The sequence below is a fragment of the Chenopodium quinoa genome, unplaced genomic scaffold, assembly GCF_001683475.1.
Source record: "Chenopodium quinoa cultivar QQ74 unplaced genomic scaffold, ASM168347v1, whole genome shotgun sequence".
NCBI classification, from domain to species: domain Eukaryota; kingdom Viridiplantae; phylum Streptophyta; class Magnoliopsida; order Caryophyllales; family Amaranthaceae; genus Chenopodium; species Chenopodium quinoa.
This window is the reverse complement of record NW_018743033.1, coordinates 1984634-2001278: the sequence shown is the minus strand read 5'-3', so window position 1 is coordinate 2001278 and position 16645 is coordinate 1984634. Positions and strand designations below refer to the sequence as shown.

The 16645-nt window shown below is 33.9% G+C and overlaps 1 protein-coding gene across 2 annotated transcripts; it reads left to right on the top strand.

Moving 5' to 3' along the window:
- Positions 1–7659: 7659 nt before the first annotated feature.
- Positions 7660–16641, top strand: LOC110730566 (protein trichome birefringence-like 38). 2 transcript variants are annotated; one of them, XM_021910388.1, is made up of 6 exons: positions 7660–8292; positions 8379–8550; positions 13986–14161; positions 14852–15010; positions 15881–15947; positions 16035–16641. In XM_021910388.1, the coding sequence occupies exons 1-6, from the start codon at positions 7943–7945 to the stop codon at positions 16179–16181; spliced, it is 1071 nt and encodes a 356-aa protein (XP_021766080.1). In that variant the 5' UTR covers positions 7660–7942; the 3' UTR covers positions 16182–16641. The 2 variants fall into 2 exon arrangements, with proteins under 2 accessions (XP_021766080.1, XP_021766079.1); XM_021910387.1 differs by lacking the exon at positions 15881–15947 and having other exon boundaries at positions 7670–8292.
- Positions 16642–16645: the final 4 nt, after the last annotated feature.

Here is a 16645-nt window from a genome sequence, read left to right as displayed (position 1 = left end):
TGCCACGTTAGATTAGATTGGATAGATTTGTTTAAGATAAAAAACAGTATACATAAAATAATTTATAATTCTTTTGAAAAAAATTTATATTTTTATTGACAATAGAATTTTACTTATAACAACACACCACATTAGATTAGATGCCAGATTAGATTGGATAGATTTATTTAGGATAAAAAAAAAAGTATACATAAAATAATTTATAATTCTTTGGAAAAAAATTTATCTTTTTATTGACAATAGAATTTTACTTATAGCAACACACCACATATTATAATTAATATGAATATCCAATTGACAATATAATTTTACTCCTATACGAATAAGCACGTAATTATAATTATAAACATGGCCATGTATCATTAATTTTTTTTAGTCTACCATTGATTTACCATTAAAGCTTTTGAATCAAGTATTCTTCATATTCAGTTGTAATATTTTTGTGTATGTTTGGGATTTTGTTAATGAAATTAAAGAAGTAAAAAACTACTAAACTTAGGACACAACATAAACTGTACAATACAAGGGAATCTTGAAGTAAATTCAGATCAATGTTAGCAAGGTCTTAGAACTTTACGGGTTTTACAAAGCCTTCGTAGCCCACTTACCAGCCATATATTACAAATGGTCCAATTAAACCAATAATATAATCCGTTGATTTTACGTGTTAAAAAATTAATTACTTTTAACTTTTTATTTATTTTGTTATTTTTTTACCGACGCACTCTTCTTTTCACAAAATTATACTCCCTCTATTATTTTAGTGTCCCATTGAAATTTAGCCCTATGTCGACATAGAACTTTGATAAACAATATCTTAATTATATTTTTTTATGTATAATTCACAATCATTGGTCGTAGTGCAACTTACAAAAACAGAAAATAATAACAAATGTGAAAAAAGAATAATATGTAGTATTTCTACTCTCTTTTTGTATCTAACATTTTAAGAAAATATAAATACTAATAATCATAATTTTTATTATTGTTATTATGATAATTATACTATAATAATAATAATACAAAACATGCCTACAAATAAGTACACTCTTTAAAATGGTTATCCGGGGCGACGCCCGGGGCACACACTAGTATCATATCACTAATAAATTAAGTCGGTCTCGTAGCCAGGCCATGAGACACTTGGCATTCCAGTTTTTCGCCAAGTGTCACGCCACATAGGCGACGAATAGGTATTATTTTGACACATATGATGCTAAGTAAGCAAAGTTTGTATAGGTTTTAAAAGATAAAAATGTTGTATAGAGTTTTATTATTGATATTTCTAATATTTCATATATACAAAATTAATCATAACTTTTAGTAAATATCTTATAACTCGGTACTATTTCCATCATCAAATAGATTTTATTTTTTTACAAACATAATAGAGAACTAGTGAAAATAAGTTTTAATCAGGAAAAATAATTTTAGTTTTTAGTAAAATATAATTTCAGTTCAGTATGTCTAAACATCGTTCATTACTTTATTATTAAAAAAGGAATTATATGACCGTATTTAACATTCAATCCAAAAAGTTTATCCTAAATTTTTATCAACTATCTGGGCATCGCCCGGGCACAAAACTAGTATATATATAAAGGAGAGTTTTTTCCCGAGTTTTTAGAGAGCCACGTAGGATAAAATTTTCTTAACGAGCCATGTAGATAATAAATTTTAGTGATAGCCAATCAAATAAGAGATTTGTAAATTCTTTTATAATTATATAATTCGAATGCCACATAGTAAAATTGGCAAATGAGATTTTAACGTTTAAATTAATTAAATATAATATATTATCTTTTGAAATTATATATTTTATCTAAATATATAACCAATGAGAGGAAATTCACAATTCATTTTAAAATAAAAATATTAAATGATATATTAAAAACAACGAATATTTTTTGTTTGGAATTTGTTTTACATATTTATTTTAAAAAATACAAATAAACCATTTTATCACATAAATACAAAAAATATTTATATAAAAAAATACAAATAAACCGTGCATTGCACGGATTTCATCTAGTAATTATGCATTATGGAGTATATCATTAGGTATAAACTTACGGAGTACACAAATTAGTCACTGATAATCTTATTACACACCACTATGTCGTATTAAAGTTGGAATAACACCTATTGGTAAACCAAAACACGACACATTTAATTAGTAAAATTTTATGCATTAGGCTTTAAATTCAAGTTACGACTTTGAATCGACTATTATAAGAATATTATAAGTTACAATGCGTGCCAAAAACTCATGACATACAGCATGTATATTCTAAATATTAGAATTTCCAGGAATATTTTGGTTTAAAGTTTGAATTATTGGCGAACTATAATTGATTGATAAACCAAAATACTTAATAGTCAACCAAAAAATTAAGGAAGATGCACTGCACAGGCACGGCACTTTGCAATTAGAGGCAACAAAGACGTTTGTCTTAAATAGACAATTGCGGAATTCCAAAGAAATTGCATCTGATTGTTGTGCTTCTATAATGTCCTCTATTAAACTTTGATAGTTCTTTGCTTTGGAGTTTATCGTTTGTCAACAATATGTCATTTTCGTAAAATGTTGATATATTTAACATTTTAACCCTATAGACATATAGATTACAGGCATTTTGGAGCAAAAGGTAAGTGTTTGCATTAATTTGTAAATAAAAAATGGTAAACCATACTTAAAAAGATGTTAAGACGAACCAAGTTATTATATAATTCCTCATAGAGTGGAGGATTTTTGAAGTAATTATGTAATTAACCTCAGGTCCTCTCCCCTTTAAGAAATTGTTCTGGTTAGGAGAGATCAAAGAGTGAAAATGAGGTCTTATCCTATTTACAAGGATTTTAGAAATGATCTTGGCATGGAAACCATCAATCCCAGGGGCTTTCATGAGGCTAATAGAGAAGAGAGCTTCTCTAATCTCAGTTAGACAGGGAGTCATGGTGCAGTCAATGGAATTCTGGGATTCAATATGTGGTGGGGGGGTGTTTTGATCAGAAGTGAAGAGGTTGTTGAAGTGATTGTATATGTGGTCATGAATCTTGGATGGATCCTCAAGCCACTCACCAACATTATTTTTGAGGATGATGATTTTGTTCTTCTTTCCCCTAAGGATTGCACATGAGTGGAGATTTTTTGTGTTTTTATCACCATGAAGAAGCTACTCAGACCTAGCTCTGGTTTGCCAGAAGATTTCTTCTTGTTCAAGAACTTGATTAAGTTGGGATTGGAGGCTTTGTTCTAGATCAAAAAGGAAAGAATTTGTGGGGCATCTTTGGTAAGCTAACTGGATGCCATTAATTCTGGCTGTAAGGATTCTTTTCTGCTTGAAAATTGATCCAAAATTGGAGGAAGCCCAAGACTTGAGGTCTGTGGCTAGAGATTGCAGTTTGTGGGAGAAGGTAGAGCTGTATTGGGACCATTTTTGTTGGACAAAGGAGGCAAATTGCAAATCAGAAAGCCACATAGGTTCAAATCTAAATGGTTTTTCTTTAGGGAAGTGAAGTGAATTTTTTTCTTGAGAGAAAGGAGTAAGGGGTTGTGATCAGAAGACATTCATGGAAATTTTGAGGGAAATTTTGAATCCATTCATTATTTGCCCAAAATCTGTCTAGTCTTTCAAAAATTGGTTTTTTTTTTTTTTTTCCTGTTTGTTAAACCAAGTATATGTGTGGCCTATATAACCCAAATCTATCAGATTACAAGCATCCATAGTCTCTTTATAGACTCTCATCTGGTGTAGTGGGTGTGCGTTTCCCCCCCCCCCCCCCATTTCTCATGGTCAAAACATATTTCATTAAAATCACCACACACAAGCCACGACAAATTAATTGAGCTACTCAGAGATTTCAAAGAATCCCACAACTCTAATCGACCATGATACGAAGTAGAAGCATAAATAAAAAGAATTCCAGAGTTTGGTTTACGTAAACTACAATGTGTGTAGCACGTGGTTCTTTCGTAACAATGATGATTTTGTTGTAGACCGAGTTCCATAGAATAAGAATTCCGCCCGAGAAGCCCACAGGATCAACCACCTCAAAGGAATTGTAGGGAAGGTTTGAGATGCATTCTTCACAGCTTAACTTTGAAACTTTTGTTTCGGTTAGAATAATGATATCAGGGTCATGGTCTTTAATGAGTTGGCAGATGTTTCTCTTGAAACCATCCCGAGCTATTCCTCTAGCGTTCCATAGCAGCACAATCATGCCCGGAATCATTATGGGTAGTTGGTTAAACTCCTTCCTTGTTGGATACGCCACATTGTTGTCCAATTCGACATATTTCTCCATGTAGTTGCTGTACATGGACAAGATGTTTTTCTTTATCTTGATTCGCGACATCTCGAGACTTCCCCTTTTCATTTTTCCCCATCCGACGGAGAGATGAAGCTGTTGTGCCTCTCTTACCAGGTGCATCAGCTTGACATTGTTTGTCCCTGCTATTGATTGCAGCACTAGCCATTCATCTGTAATCGACAACACTTTTCTTTCTTTTGGAAGTACGGGCACCGGGTACAGGAGACAAATTTCAGTTCTCATTGATAAAATTGGAAGAAAATTATCTTCCTGGAAGGCTAAAACCTTGTCTAGAGGGGGTAGAGTTGTGTTACTACAATCTGCCATGTTTTCAATCCCTAGATACCAGATGACATGTCTAAAGCTTCCTAAATTCATCACTGGAAACTGGACTCAATTTGCTCAAACTTTCTATGGGGTGGAACCCATGAAAATAAGAAAATCACTTGGGTCTCCTGAAATAATGTGTGCCAAGAAAAAGAGAAGGGGGGGGGGGGGGCGGGGGGTTAGGCTTTATGAAACATGATGACCTAAACCAAATTGGCCTTGCTAGATTACGCTGGATGATTGACACCAAAGCAAACTGGGCTGGGAAAATTCTTTACGAAAAATACATCCAGCATAAGCAAAACCCAATTCCCTTCAATAAGGGCTCTCATATTTGGAATGCTGTTGGAAAAGGGTGGGACATATTCAAGAACAACCTTCAATGGCAACCTAGAGATGGTAACACCATTAACTTCTGGGCTGATGGATGGCTTCAATCTGAATCCCTTAGATCCTTACTAGTGGGGCCATTAAACATCAATTCCCACCTCCAAAATCTCAGTTCTCTCCCAATCCACTCAAAGCCTGAACTAGAAGCTCAAATTCAATTACAACTGCCTGATAGCCTTTTCTTTAGAATTGATGAGACAATCCTAAACCATTCCCAAGACCTTCAACTTCACTACTTGGACAAAAAAAAAAAAAAAAAAAGGAAAATTTGACGTAAAAAGGCTAAGCATTGGCTTATTTCAAACAAAACCCAGGTCCAAGCAACAAATCCAAATCAGCTATGGGATTGGACTATCCTATGGAAAGTAAATACCTTTCCAAAATAAAGATTTTCCTTTGGCAGTTGCTTTGGGATAGACTTCCCACCTCTGCAAACCTGTTCAAAAGAAATACCCGCTCAAACCCTGCTTGCACCTTCTACCTAGATTATGAGGAAACCACTGAGCACATCTTCTACTACTGTGTCAGAGCTTCTGACTTTTAGTTAGAACTATGCATTCCTCCCTCCTGCAAAAAAAAAAAAAAAAAAAAAACAAAGATGAATCCTTACAATCTTGGATCCTGAAAAATCTGAAATCAAAAGCCATCTCTCACAATAATGTACCTTGGAATACTATGCTCACTTTTGCTCTTTGGCATATCTGGATCAGAAGAAACAAATGGCTATACTCTCACACAAACAACTCCCTCCAAAAGTCTAAATCCCAATGCATTTGGGCTGCTAGTGAATGGTTTTACTCCTAAAAAAACCAGAACACTAGAATAGAGCCTAATAAAAAGGCTTGGGAACCACCTCCACCCTCCTCACTCAAGATCAATGTTGATGCCTCTATAAATGTTTCTAAAGAGACTGGATGTGCAGGGATTTGTAGAAATGAAAATGGTACTTTGCAAGGTGGCTTTCAATGGAAAGGATATTCTGCATCAGCAAAAGATGCAGAATTGCAGGGATCATGCTAGCAATTCAATGGTTACAATCAAGAGGATGGAACAATTGTATCATTGAATCAGACAGTAAAGATGCGGTGGAAGAGATAAATGATAACATCCTTTCTTCAGAGCTAACCGCAACATTACATGTTTGCAAGCAGCATTTGCAGGATCTACCTGAAGTGAAGCTGTTCTATGGAGAAAGAGGGAAAAATGGCGTAGCTGACATTCTGGCAAAGGATGCAAGGAAGAATTTAAATATTTTGAATCATTTATGTATATAGAACTACCTCCTAACTGTTGTATTAAGGCTCTGAACAATGATGTACAGCTAGCTGCTAGTAATGGCTCCAACCAGGATGTAATTTTGGGCTCTCCCACGGGAAGCCAAACAAACCTTGTTAACTCTTTATGCTTTAATTAAGTAGTTTCCCTTTTTTTCTAAAAATAAAAAATAAAAAATAACTAGAGAAAGGGTAGTAGATCTTATTTCAAGCGTAATTACCTTATTGTCTCCTCTCACGGATCATTGGGAACTATTTATCTAAATACCCATACTCTAAATAGGTCATCTCTTTAACAATTTCACCAATTACAACTTTCACAACTTTTTATTAAAACAAAAATTAGGTAAGGTTAGGGCTAACAATCTCTGACCTGACCCAATAACCCGACCCGAAGTTAATGAGAGAAACTCGAACCCGATCCGACCCGAACCCGAACAACTCGAATTCGACCCGATTTGACCTAAATTTCATATTTCGTAATAATATTTAGTTTTACACTATTTTTTGATAGTTTCTAAGCACAACCCGAAATCGACCCGAAATCTGACCCGAACTCGACCTGTTGATCCGAATTGCCACCCCTAGGTAAGGTAGATAAAGTCAACTAAAGAGCCAGCAAGTTAGCCATCTAAATGAATAAACATTAAAAAGAGTTATTTTTGTACCCTCTCCTTTATTCTAACTTTTAACTTCTTATTACTATCATCCCTAATAATATTGAGTATATACTCCATCCCATCATTTTCCAAAATCATAGAATTATTGTATACTTTTGTTTGTATAAGAAAGTTTGGAAGGAATGAATAAAAGAAAAGTGTGGTTAAGAAAGGAACATGGAATAAAAAGGTGAGAAAGTATAAGAAAAAAGTAGATAAAATTTAAACAAAAAATGAATAAAAATGTGTAAATTGTAATCAGTGAATTAGTATTAAACGCAAAAATTATCACCTCATCTAGAATTTTAACTAACCATTTTCTCTTTATTTAAATATTACTCTATAAAAATTACACTTTCAAGGAAATTCCACGAATATATGAAATAAAACTATTTCAGTGTACATAATATTAGTGTTTTTTTTTTTTTTTTTTGTTTTAAGTTTCGAGTCTTACCTCATGACTATTCTGTATTCATCATTGCGTATATTCTCAATTAGTTATAACACCCTAGTAAAGTGTTTCAATATACTACCAGGGAACGGCCCGTGGATTTCAATATAACACCCTAGTAAATTGTACAATGTACCCCATAAAAAGACACTAGTGAACAAGAGCTAAACCGGGTCTTTAACGGCCCGTGGATTTAAATCCCACGCCATCTCCCCACACTATAAACCCCACACAAGTAACACAACCTCATACCCTCCAAAATTTTCACCAACACTTTCCCAACTCACAAGTCACACCCTCCAAATATTTATAAATAAATTAAAAAGATTATATACCATCATTGTCTCTCTTAACAAACATAACCCCATGTGAATCAATGAAATAAAAAAATAAAAAAAAAAATTCCATAAAAAATTAATTAAAAACAAAAACCCAAAATTCCCACCTCTATAAAAAGCTCAAAACCCAAAAACCAACATCTTTTTATACCATTACTATTATACTACTACTACCCACTTCACTCTCCAATGAAGAAGAATAAAATGAAGATTAATAAAATTCTTCATTTATTCTTCTTCTTAATTATTTCTCTGTTTTCCTCTGTTTTTCAACAAAGTTTTGCACTTTACCATCATAAACCACAAAAACCTCAACATTCTAACAAAAAAGGTTCCCATTTAAGAGGAAGACAGCAAATGGGTAGTTGTAATTTGTTCCAAGGAAAATGGGTTTTTAACATTAATGGTGGTTCTTCACCTCTTTATAATTTCTCTACTTGCCCTTTTATTAACCCTGAATTTGATTGTCTTAAGTATGGTCGACCCGATAAGGTGTACCTCCAGTATGATTGGAGCCCCGATGAATGCTCGCTTCCGAGGTATGTACTGTTTTATTACTGCTCGGATTTTTTTAATTGTCACGTTACTTAGTTCAAATTGCATTCTCGACGTGTGATATTGGCAGATTTGATGGGGTGGAATTTTTGACGAGATTTAGAGGGAAGACTATAATGTTTGTGGGTGACTCACTGAGTTTGAATCAATGGAACTCGTTAACTTGTATGGTTCATGCGTCGGCGCCTCAAGTTAAGTATACCGTGGGGAAGAAGGGCGCTATTTACTCTGTCAATTTTGAGGTTAGTTTAACTTTTTATTATTGAATTATTCATTTTTTTTTTTTTCTTCTTTGCTTTTTAACTTTGTTGTCTTAAAATTATTACTTGATGTTTACTGATAGTGATTTACTACTATCAGTTACTTTTAGAATGTGGTATGTAATGTATCAGTTTATCGGAAAACGGTAGGTAAACAATTCGTTACGTATCGAGTTTACACTTAGTGAACAATTATGAGTAGAGAGCTATAAACGGCAATGATATAAACAAATGAATATCGAGTAATGATTACGCATAGCACTCTCTCCATACTTAAGTGCTAAAGAGCGTAAGTTCAGACAATACCCATGTTGTAGGGGTTTACCATAATTCTACAAATATTGCTATAACTTGGACCACAAATTATGCTACAATGTTTTTAATAGGAAAAAAATATATACAAGTAATTATTAAAGTTGTGGGGGTTATATTGGTAAATTCGCTAGTTCTTTTTTTAAATGGTTCAATCATAAGGTTGCAACTTGTCGTTTTTTCGAATTTCTCCCTTGATTTTCTGTCAGGTACACATCTTAGGTCCAAAAGCTTAATTACCATTGTCTTTAGCATGTTAATCTTGTTTTTTTCTTTATTCTTCTTTATATTTTTTATAAGTCAAAACTTTACGTCTCTACCCCTACTAGCTAAATGTTTATAGGAGTATTAATTAAAATTTATAAAAGACAATGATATAGATCAAGTCTCGGATAAAATTTCGTAAAATCACCTAATAACATTATCTAATAATACCTCCGTTTCATATTATTTGCAACAAAGGAATGAGACAGTAAGTTTACTATTCGTATACAAAAATATAATTCCATTTTGGCTGCTATAATATCAGATATGTTAGTCATAGAAGAATAACTTTAATCTGTACTTCCACACTTTCTGCAATATGTAATTGATTCACTTTAAATTCCACTAAGAATAAGATATAGTTCATGGATGATAAATCGGCATGATTTTGAAGTGAGAAATACTCGTGCATCCAATATAATTATAGAAGTTGCCCATATCAAGCGATATTATGTTTATGTAGCTTCTACACTATGGTATGGTAGACCCAACCAACATATCATTATTGGATGCATAGTATTTTTGTGTTGCAAATTTGCAATAGAATAGTAGTATAAGCCTATAAGGTTCAATTATGGGAGTTTTGTTTTAGTCCTTGGACTCCTAGCCATACCACAACGAAAGGTTGCCTCATTTCAGAGCGTGGATTAACATTTATTTTTTCTTAGAATATCCTCCATACTTATTTGGGCATGTCGAATGTGCCCTTGATACATAGAACTAGCTTAATACTATTAATAGCTTGTTTATTACGCGATTTTACATGATGGTATGATATGATTCTAAGAATAGATTAGACTTAAACTTGTAAAAATATCTTGTTAAATGTTAATATCCATGGACTACGGTTATAGGTGATTTTTGCGGGAAAAAATGAAAACAATAGTAGAAACACATGCGCTAGAAAGTAAACTTTCCATTACCATGAACCTTTGGTCAAAAGAATTACAAATATAGTCATTTATACGAATTATCGTCGTATACTATTTATCGTTATCTAACATTCTATTTTGCTACAAGTTATTTCTATTATTGTCATATATTTTATAACAGGCTGTAAAAGCTAAACTTTCCTCTAAAAGAAGATTGAAAATACACTCTAATTAAAATAAAAAATGAATATGAGGCCATAAGCTCTCTATACAACTAAGTTTACACTATGCTATTGGATAACAAGGCCATTAATATATAGACAAAAGCAACATGCATGATAATATACTGTAATAAGTAACAAATTAATTAGCAAATAAAGATGCAACTATATGTTATACGTATAATATTTTTTTTTAAGAAAAAATTTGTGACATAAAAGTTTCTAGTAGTTAGACACAAGTATGAGCTGCCGACAAATAGACAAAGGGCAACCATACTAACATGTAGGACAGCTAAAATGGAAATTAAGTTAGGTCCATCCACTCTTCATATGTTCTACTGTCCACTGTTTCATAACAGATTATAAACAGCCAAAGGCTTCTATCTTTCTGTCTAAAGCTGCAACCCCATCATATATTATACAGTTTGATATTTCATAAGTATGAAGGTTGCTTCCTTTTTTTGTTTCTTAACTTTATGTTTTGTGATGCTCAATCTTGTTATATCTATCTTAAATGATGTCATGTCATTATTACAAGGAAGTTATCATAACAATATGACTACTCCTACATCGTTTGTTAGTAGTGCTCACTATACAACGGAGTCTGATATTGGCACACTTACATATAAGAAAAACATAGAAAACTATGTACTCACAATAATTGTGCCAAAATTAATTTTGGTGGGCAACAGATAGTATGATGATCGATGTTGGGATTAGGGATCGGCGGACCTTGAGAGAGGGGTATAATTTCTTTTCACTTTTGCATTGCGAGAACAAAAAGAAGATATTTTTTTTGGATTTATTACTTATATAAGTTAAAAGTATGGAACGGTGACACATAAAATTCGTTCATCTTATGTCTACTTATTAGTGGCCGTAGACATGGAAAAGCAAGCTAAGAGATACATTTTTAAGGGAAAAGAAAAGAAAGTGATTGTTAGAAAGTAGAGTAGTATACTATTATTAGAAAGTAGTACACTAGTACAATAGTCTACTAGTATGATGTGCTCAAGTGGTCCATTACAAGGGCTCAAAAATTTCCCGTTCTATGCTTAGTGACTTGTAGCAAAATAGTGGACTAGTGGTTGTACACAAACACAACACTAATGCCGACATGATAATAATACTCTCTTCCAATATCCCACAACAAATTTCATAGATAAAAAATTGGATCGGTATAATCTACGATTAAAAACGAATTAGTATTTGCTAGGTTTTGCTACAACTGAAACTAAGAACAATTTGAAGGCAATTAATGGCTTTTCAAAATACCCTTGTGAATAACAATTGATAATGAATAGTGTTACGATAATACAACTATTTAAAGAAATTTGGTAACATTGTGGTATACAAGTAACAGTATTTTTTTTTAGGTATAATTTGTTAGGACTAGGAGAACCTTTGCTATGCTATAATTGAGCAAGCAACCAAAATTTATTTGGATGGAAACTCTTGGTATAAATTTCTTGGAAAATGTGTCTTATTGTTAATGCTCTTTAAGTCAAGAACAATAAAAAATCCAATCCAATATATACTGCCTCAAGCAATTAAGAGAAAGATGCTCTTGTTGATTAAACATGTGGAGATTAATAAAAAAAATAAGTACCAAATTTTTACTCTTAGGTCTTAAGATTGAATATAAACTGATCCAAAATTAATAGATGCCTACACTCACATGACCATATGCTGATCTATTAACCATCACTAGATATTTCATAGCTTTCTTATTGTTAAGTATTAACTACCTAGGCTACTAAAATAAACTTCTTTTAGGTCAAGCTATAGTCGATTGAATTGGAATCTCTACAATTTCGAACTTCCTACCCAAAGTGTACAAATGCAAGTCTTAGACTCTACATTAAAAAAACTAGCACTGTCAAAAACCGAACCGAACTGGTGAAACCGAACCGTTTCAACCGATCCGAATGAGAACCGAACCGATTAAAAACCGATTTTATGAAACCGAAAACCGACTCGAACCGCATGTTAGTAAAACCGAAACCGAACCGATCCGAGTAAACGTTAAACCGTTTAAGAACCGAACCAAATCTAAACCGAACTGAAAGGAAAACCGAACCGAAAATGAACCGAACCGTTTCTAACCCGAAACCGTTTAAACTGGCATAAAAACCGTTTACACCGAACCGTTAACAAACTGCAACCCGTTTGCACCAAACCGTTTATAAACCGAACTGATTATAAACTGAACCGCTTATAAACGAACCGTTTATGAACTGAATCGCTTATAATTCGAACCATTACAAACCACTTCCTATAAGGAGTTTTTTGAACGACTCGATAAAAAACCGATTTTTTGAAATAAAAAACAGACCCGAACCGTAATTTAGTAAACCTGAAATAAAACCGATCCAAATAATGTTAAATCGTAGAAGAACCGTACCCGTTAACGAACCGAACCAGTTATAAACCGAACTAAAATAAAACTGAACCAAAAAAGAACCAAAGTGTTGTAACCAGACAAAAACCGTTAACAAACCGCAACCTGTACCGTTTACTACCCGAACCGTTTACAACCCGGACCGAATTTAAACCGGGATAAAAACCGTTTACACCGAACTGTTAACAAACCGCAACCCGTTTGCACCGGACCGTTTACTACCCGAACCGTTTACAACCCGAACCGAATTTAAACCGTTCAAGAATAAACCGAAACCGAATCGAACCGATAATTATTCAAACCGAACTGAAACCGACCCGTAAGACATTTGAACCGATTTCAAACCGACCCGATTTTAAACCGAACCGATTTCAAACCGAACCGAAACCGAACTTTCAAACCATTTTGACAGTACCGAAAAAAACTATAAGATGCTCGAAAATAGTTTTGTTAGTTCGTAAGTAAATGTTTGATAGATACCTTGAGATATCGTAGTCAATTGTAGAGACAGAAGACAAAGCACGTATTATATAGGGAACATACTAGTTTATCTTCATGATAAACAAATTGTGTTTATCATGAGGGTATAGTTGTCAATTTATATACTTAAACTTGGGTAGCCTTGTAATTTCAACAATAAGGAGTTAACTTCATGAAGAACACCATTAATGGTGCAAAACCTTCAATAGAAATTACAAAAGCTTCAATGGAAAAAGTGGAACTCAAAATTAACTTCAATGGAGGAGGATAACACCCTTACCCTTAGGGGTTCACCATGCCCTTAATTTCACCCTTTTTCCATAGGGTTTTCATTTAATTTGGCGGCGAAGCCGCCGGAGATGGTGGTGTTGGTGGAAGGGATGGAGATCGCGGAAGGAAAAGAAGATGGAGGAAGAAGGAGAAGTCAGTTTCAATGGAGGTAGCAAGAGGATGAAGGAAGAAGGAGAATGAAGGATGAAGTTGGGTAACGTCTTTAATTTTACAAGTTGAAGAAATGGATAGTTGGAAGCAACTCAGTCAAAGAAAGTATTATTTTAATCAATTTATACAATTTCCAAGACAAGATAAACATCCCATGTTTATCATAAAGATAAACTGCGGCTCCCCCATTTATATAAGACAATCTCACTTTTACTTGTCAAGATCAATGTGACCTTTTATTTCATAATCAACATTACGTACTCTTCTATTATTAGTAGCTTTTAATGTCTTAGAATATAAGTAGCGTGTAATAGTATCGCCAAAAACTTGGTCAATTCATTGTCCATGTGATTATTTGAATGTTACATTCAATTGCCTAAAAACTAAAATGAAATGCTTAATGAAAATTTGTGATGGATGATGCAGGAATATGGGGTGAGTGTGCAACTATACCATACAACTTACATAGTAGACATAATTAAAGAGCCAATTGGACGAGTTCTCAAGTTAGACTCGATCGAAGGAGGTAGTGTTTGGAAAAACATGGATGTACTCATCTTCAATACATGGCATTGGTGGCTTCACACCGGAGCATCACAAGGGTAACTTCCTACTCTTTCTTATCCTCTGCCCCCAACCCTGCATAACATATATTCATATATTGTTTTATTTCCGCTTTATTAGTTTATTGGTCACGTATATTATTGCGTCGTTCAGATAAAATGGGAACATTTTTCTTGAAGTAGTACTCAGTTCATAATAATTTAAGTTTCCTAAAATGCAACTCTTTACATGAAATGATCAAGTTAACATGTCTTAAGCATTATATAAATAATTGGATACATTATAACAACTAATTCAAAATTGAGGGAGTATATATATAGTGATGAATTATTTTCAGTCAAAGAAAAGTTTCCACTTTATATATCAGAATCATTATCAGTTCATGTATAATATAGACTAAATAAATATTTAAGGAATTCACTATTTTCCATTATTTTGGCATGTGATCTAAGGATAAGAACATCACTAGTTTGAAAACGATGATTTTAATTCGACGTTGATAGATCAAAGAACATATTTTCAAGATTACAAAGTAGCAAAACAAATCCAAGGAAATGATAGTGGACCAGTACAAATCGACTTATATTTAAGGTTATTTGATTCGGACCCACCTCAAAATTAAAGACAGTTATTAAAGAGTTTATCCAAATTTAATCCATTAGAAGCTTTCTTGCCCAATTATATGTTAATTAATGTTAATAAATTGTTGATTGTGATATATATTGCAGATGGGATTATATACAAGACGGGCCCAAAGTTGTTAAGGATATGGACCGGTTAACCGCCTTCAATAAAGGGTTAACCACATGGGCTAGATGGGTTGATAACAATGTTGATCCATCCAAAACCAAAGTCTTTTTCCAGGGCATTTCTCCTACCCATTATGAGTAAGTTTTGATTTTGTCTAGTTTTATGCCTTTTCTCTCTTTTACAAGCTGTGCTGCTCTATAACAGCTTGCCTGATTGCCCCCTTTTGTGGCTTAATAATCATTTATCAACCATGAACTGCATGCTGCCTATATACTAATAGACGGGCCAGTTCAGGTGAGGCGCAGCGTGAAGCTGCCCTGAACCGGTTTTGAAACAGGGCTATTTTTAAACTGAAAGTTTGTAATAGGTCTGTGAAGTTGTGAGCCATGGCCAAAATTGGCCTGTGCTTGAACTGGTTTGATTTTCAGCTCACCAGCTCATGGGCAGGTCTACAGGTATCTGGATTTAGTTGTCTATGTACCCTACAGAATTAAGAACACAGCCGGCACAGCATCAATCATTCATTTTCTGTCTGCTGCTTCTCTGTCTCCCTTATACCTTTTTTCCATCCCATCTCTCCTTTTGTTTATGGACCGGAGAAGTGATAGAGTAGTCGGGAGCTCAATCAGGACCCTCGGACATTGCAGTCAAAAGATAAAGGAACCCACTTAGAAAGCAATTACGAGTACATTCTATTGGGACAATAACCATACATGCTAAAAGGAAATAACTTGCAACTCAAATAAGGGAATGTAGATATTTTTAGTACAAAAATAGCAACATCCCTAGTGTTTGTTTCATAGCTGCTGCTTATATACATCCAACATTAAAGTCTTAGAATCCCAGAGGGAGAAGGGGCAATAAGTTAAGCTATTGTGCTATACTGTATATCGTAATCCCCAAATATACATTTTTACTGCAGAAAACCTTGGTAAAACTCCTTAATCATATCTTTAAGCAAACTTCTACCCCCTGCCCCTCTTATGTTCTAATGACTGTCTTTACAGACAGCCAACCACTGCATTTAACACAATCAGTCAATCAATCATTATGCTGAATCCTGTTGTTGATCAGATATATGCTAGAAAACAGGATACTTATGATATTATTGATAAAAGTGCTAGAACAATTCAATAATGCACATGTTCTTTTGTATCACAGTCCCAGAGAATGGCATGGGGCCTCAAAGAGCTGCAGTGGGGAGGCAGAACCACTATCAGGTTCGATATACCCTGGAGGCTCACCTCCAGCAGCAGACATAGTGAGGAAAGTAATCAGCACAATGAAGAAACCAGCTTACCTACTTGACATAACAACGTTATCACAGTTGAGGAAAGATGCTCATCCAGAGGCCTACAGCGGCGATCACAGTGGCATAGACTGCAGCCACTGGTGCCTTCCTGGATTGCCAGACACTTGGAATGAGCTTTTATATGCCGCTCTACTCATGTGAATTTCCACCCCAGACTCTGAACAAAGTCTTTTTGTTCTTTCTTTAGGTTGCAATTTATGTTGATTTATCAAATCATTAAGATGGTAGAAAGGTAAAGGGAAAATATAGAAAGAAAAAGATATTATTGATGCTTCATGTTATTATCATAGGAAATAAGGAGTTCATAGGTGTGTCTTGGTAAAAATTGTTTTTTTAGCTTGATATGTTGCTCTCGAAGGATGAGTGACGATATTATGTCCATATTGATGTACGCTGTATAATCCAAAGGTCCAATACAGAAAATATCTAATTTGAATCCTACTCTATTGTCAGAAATTAT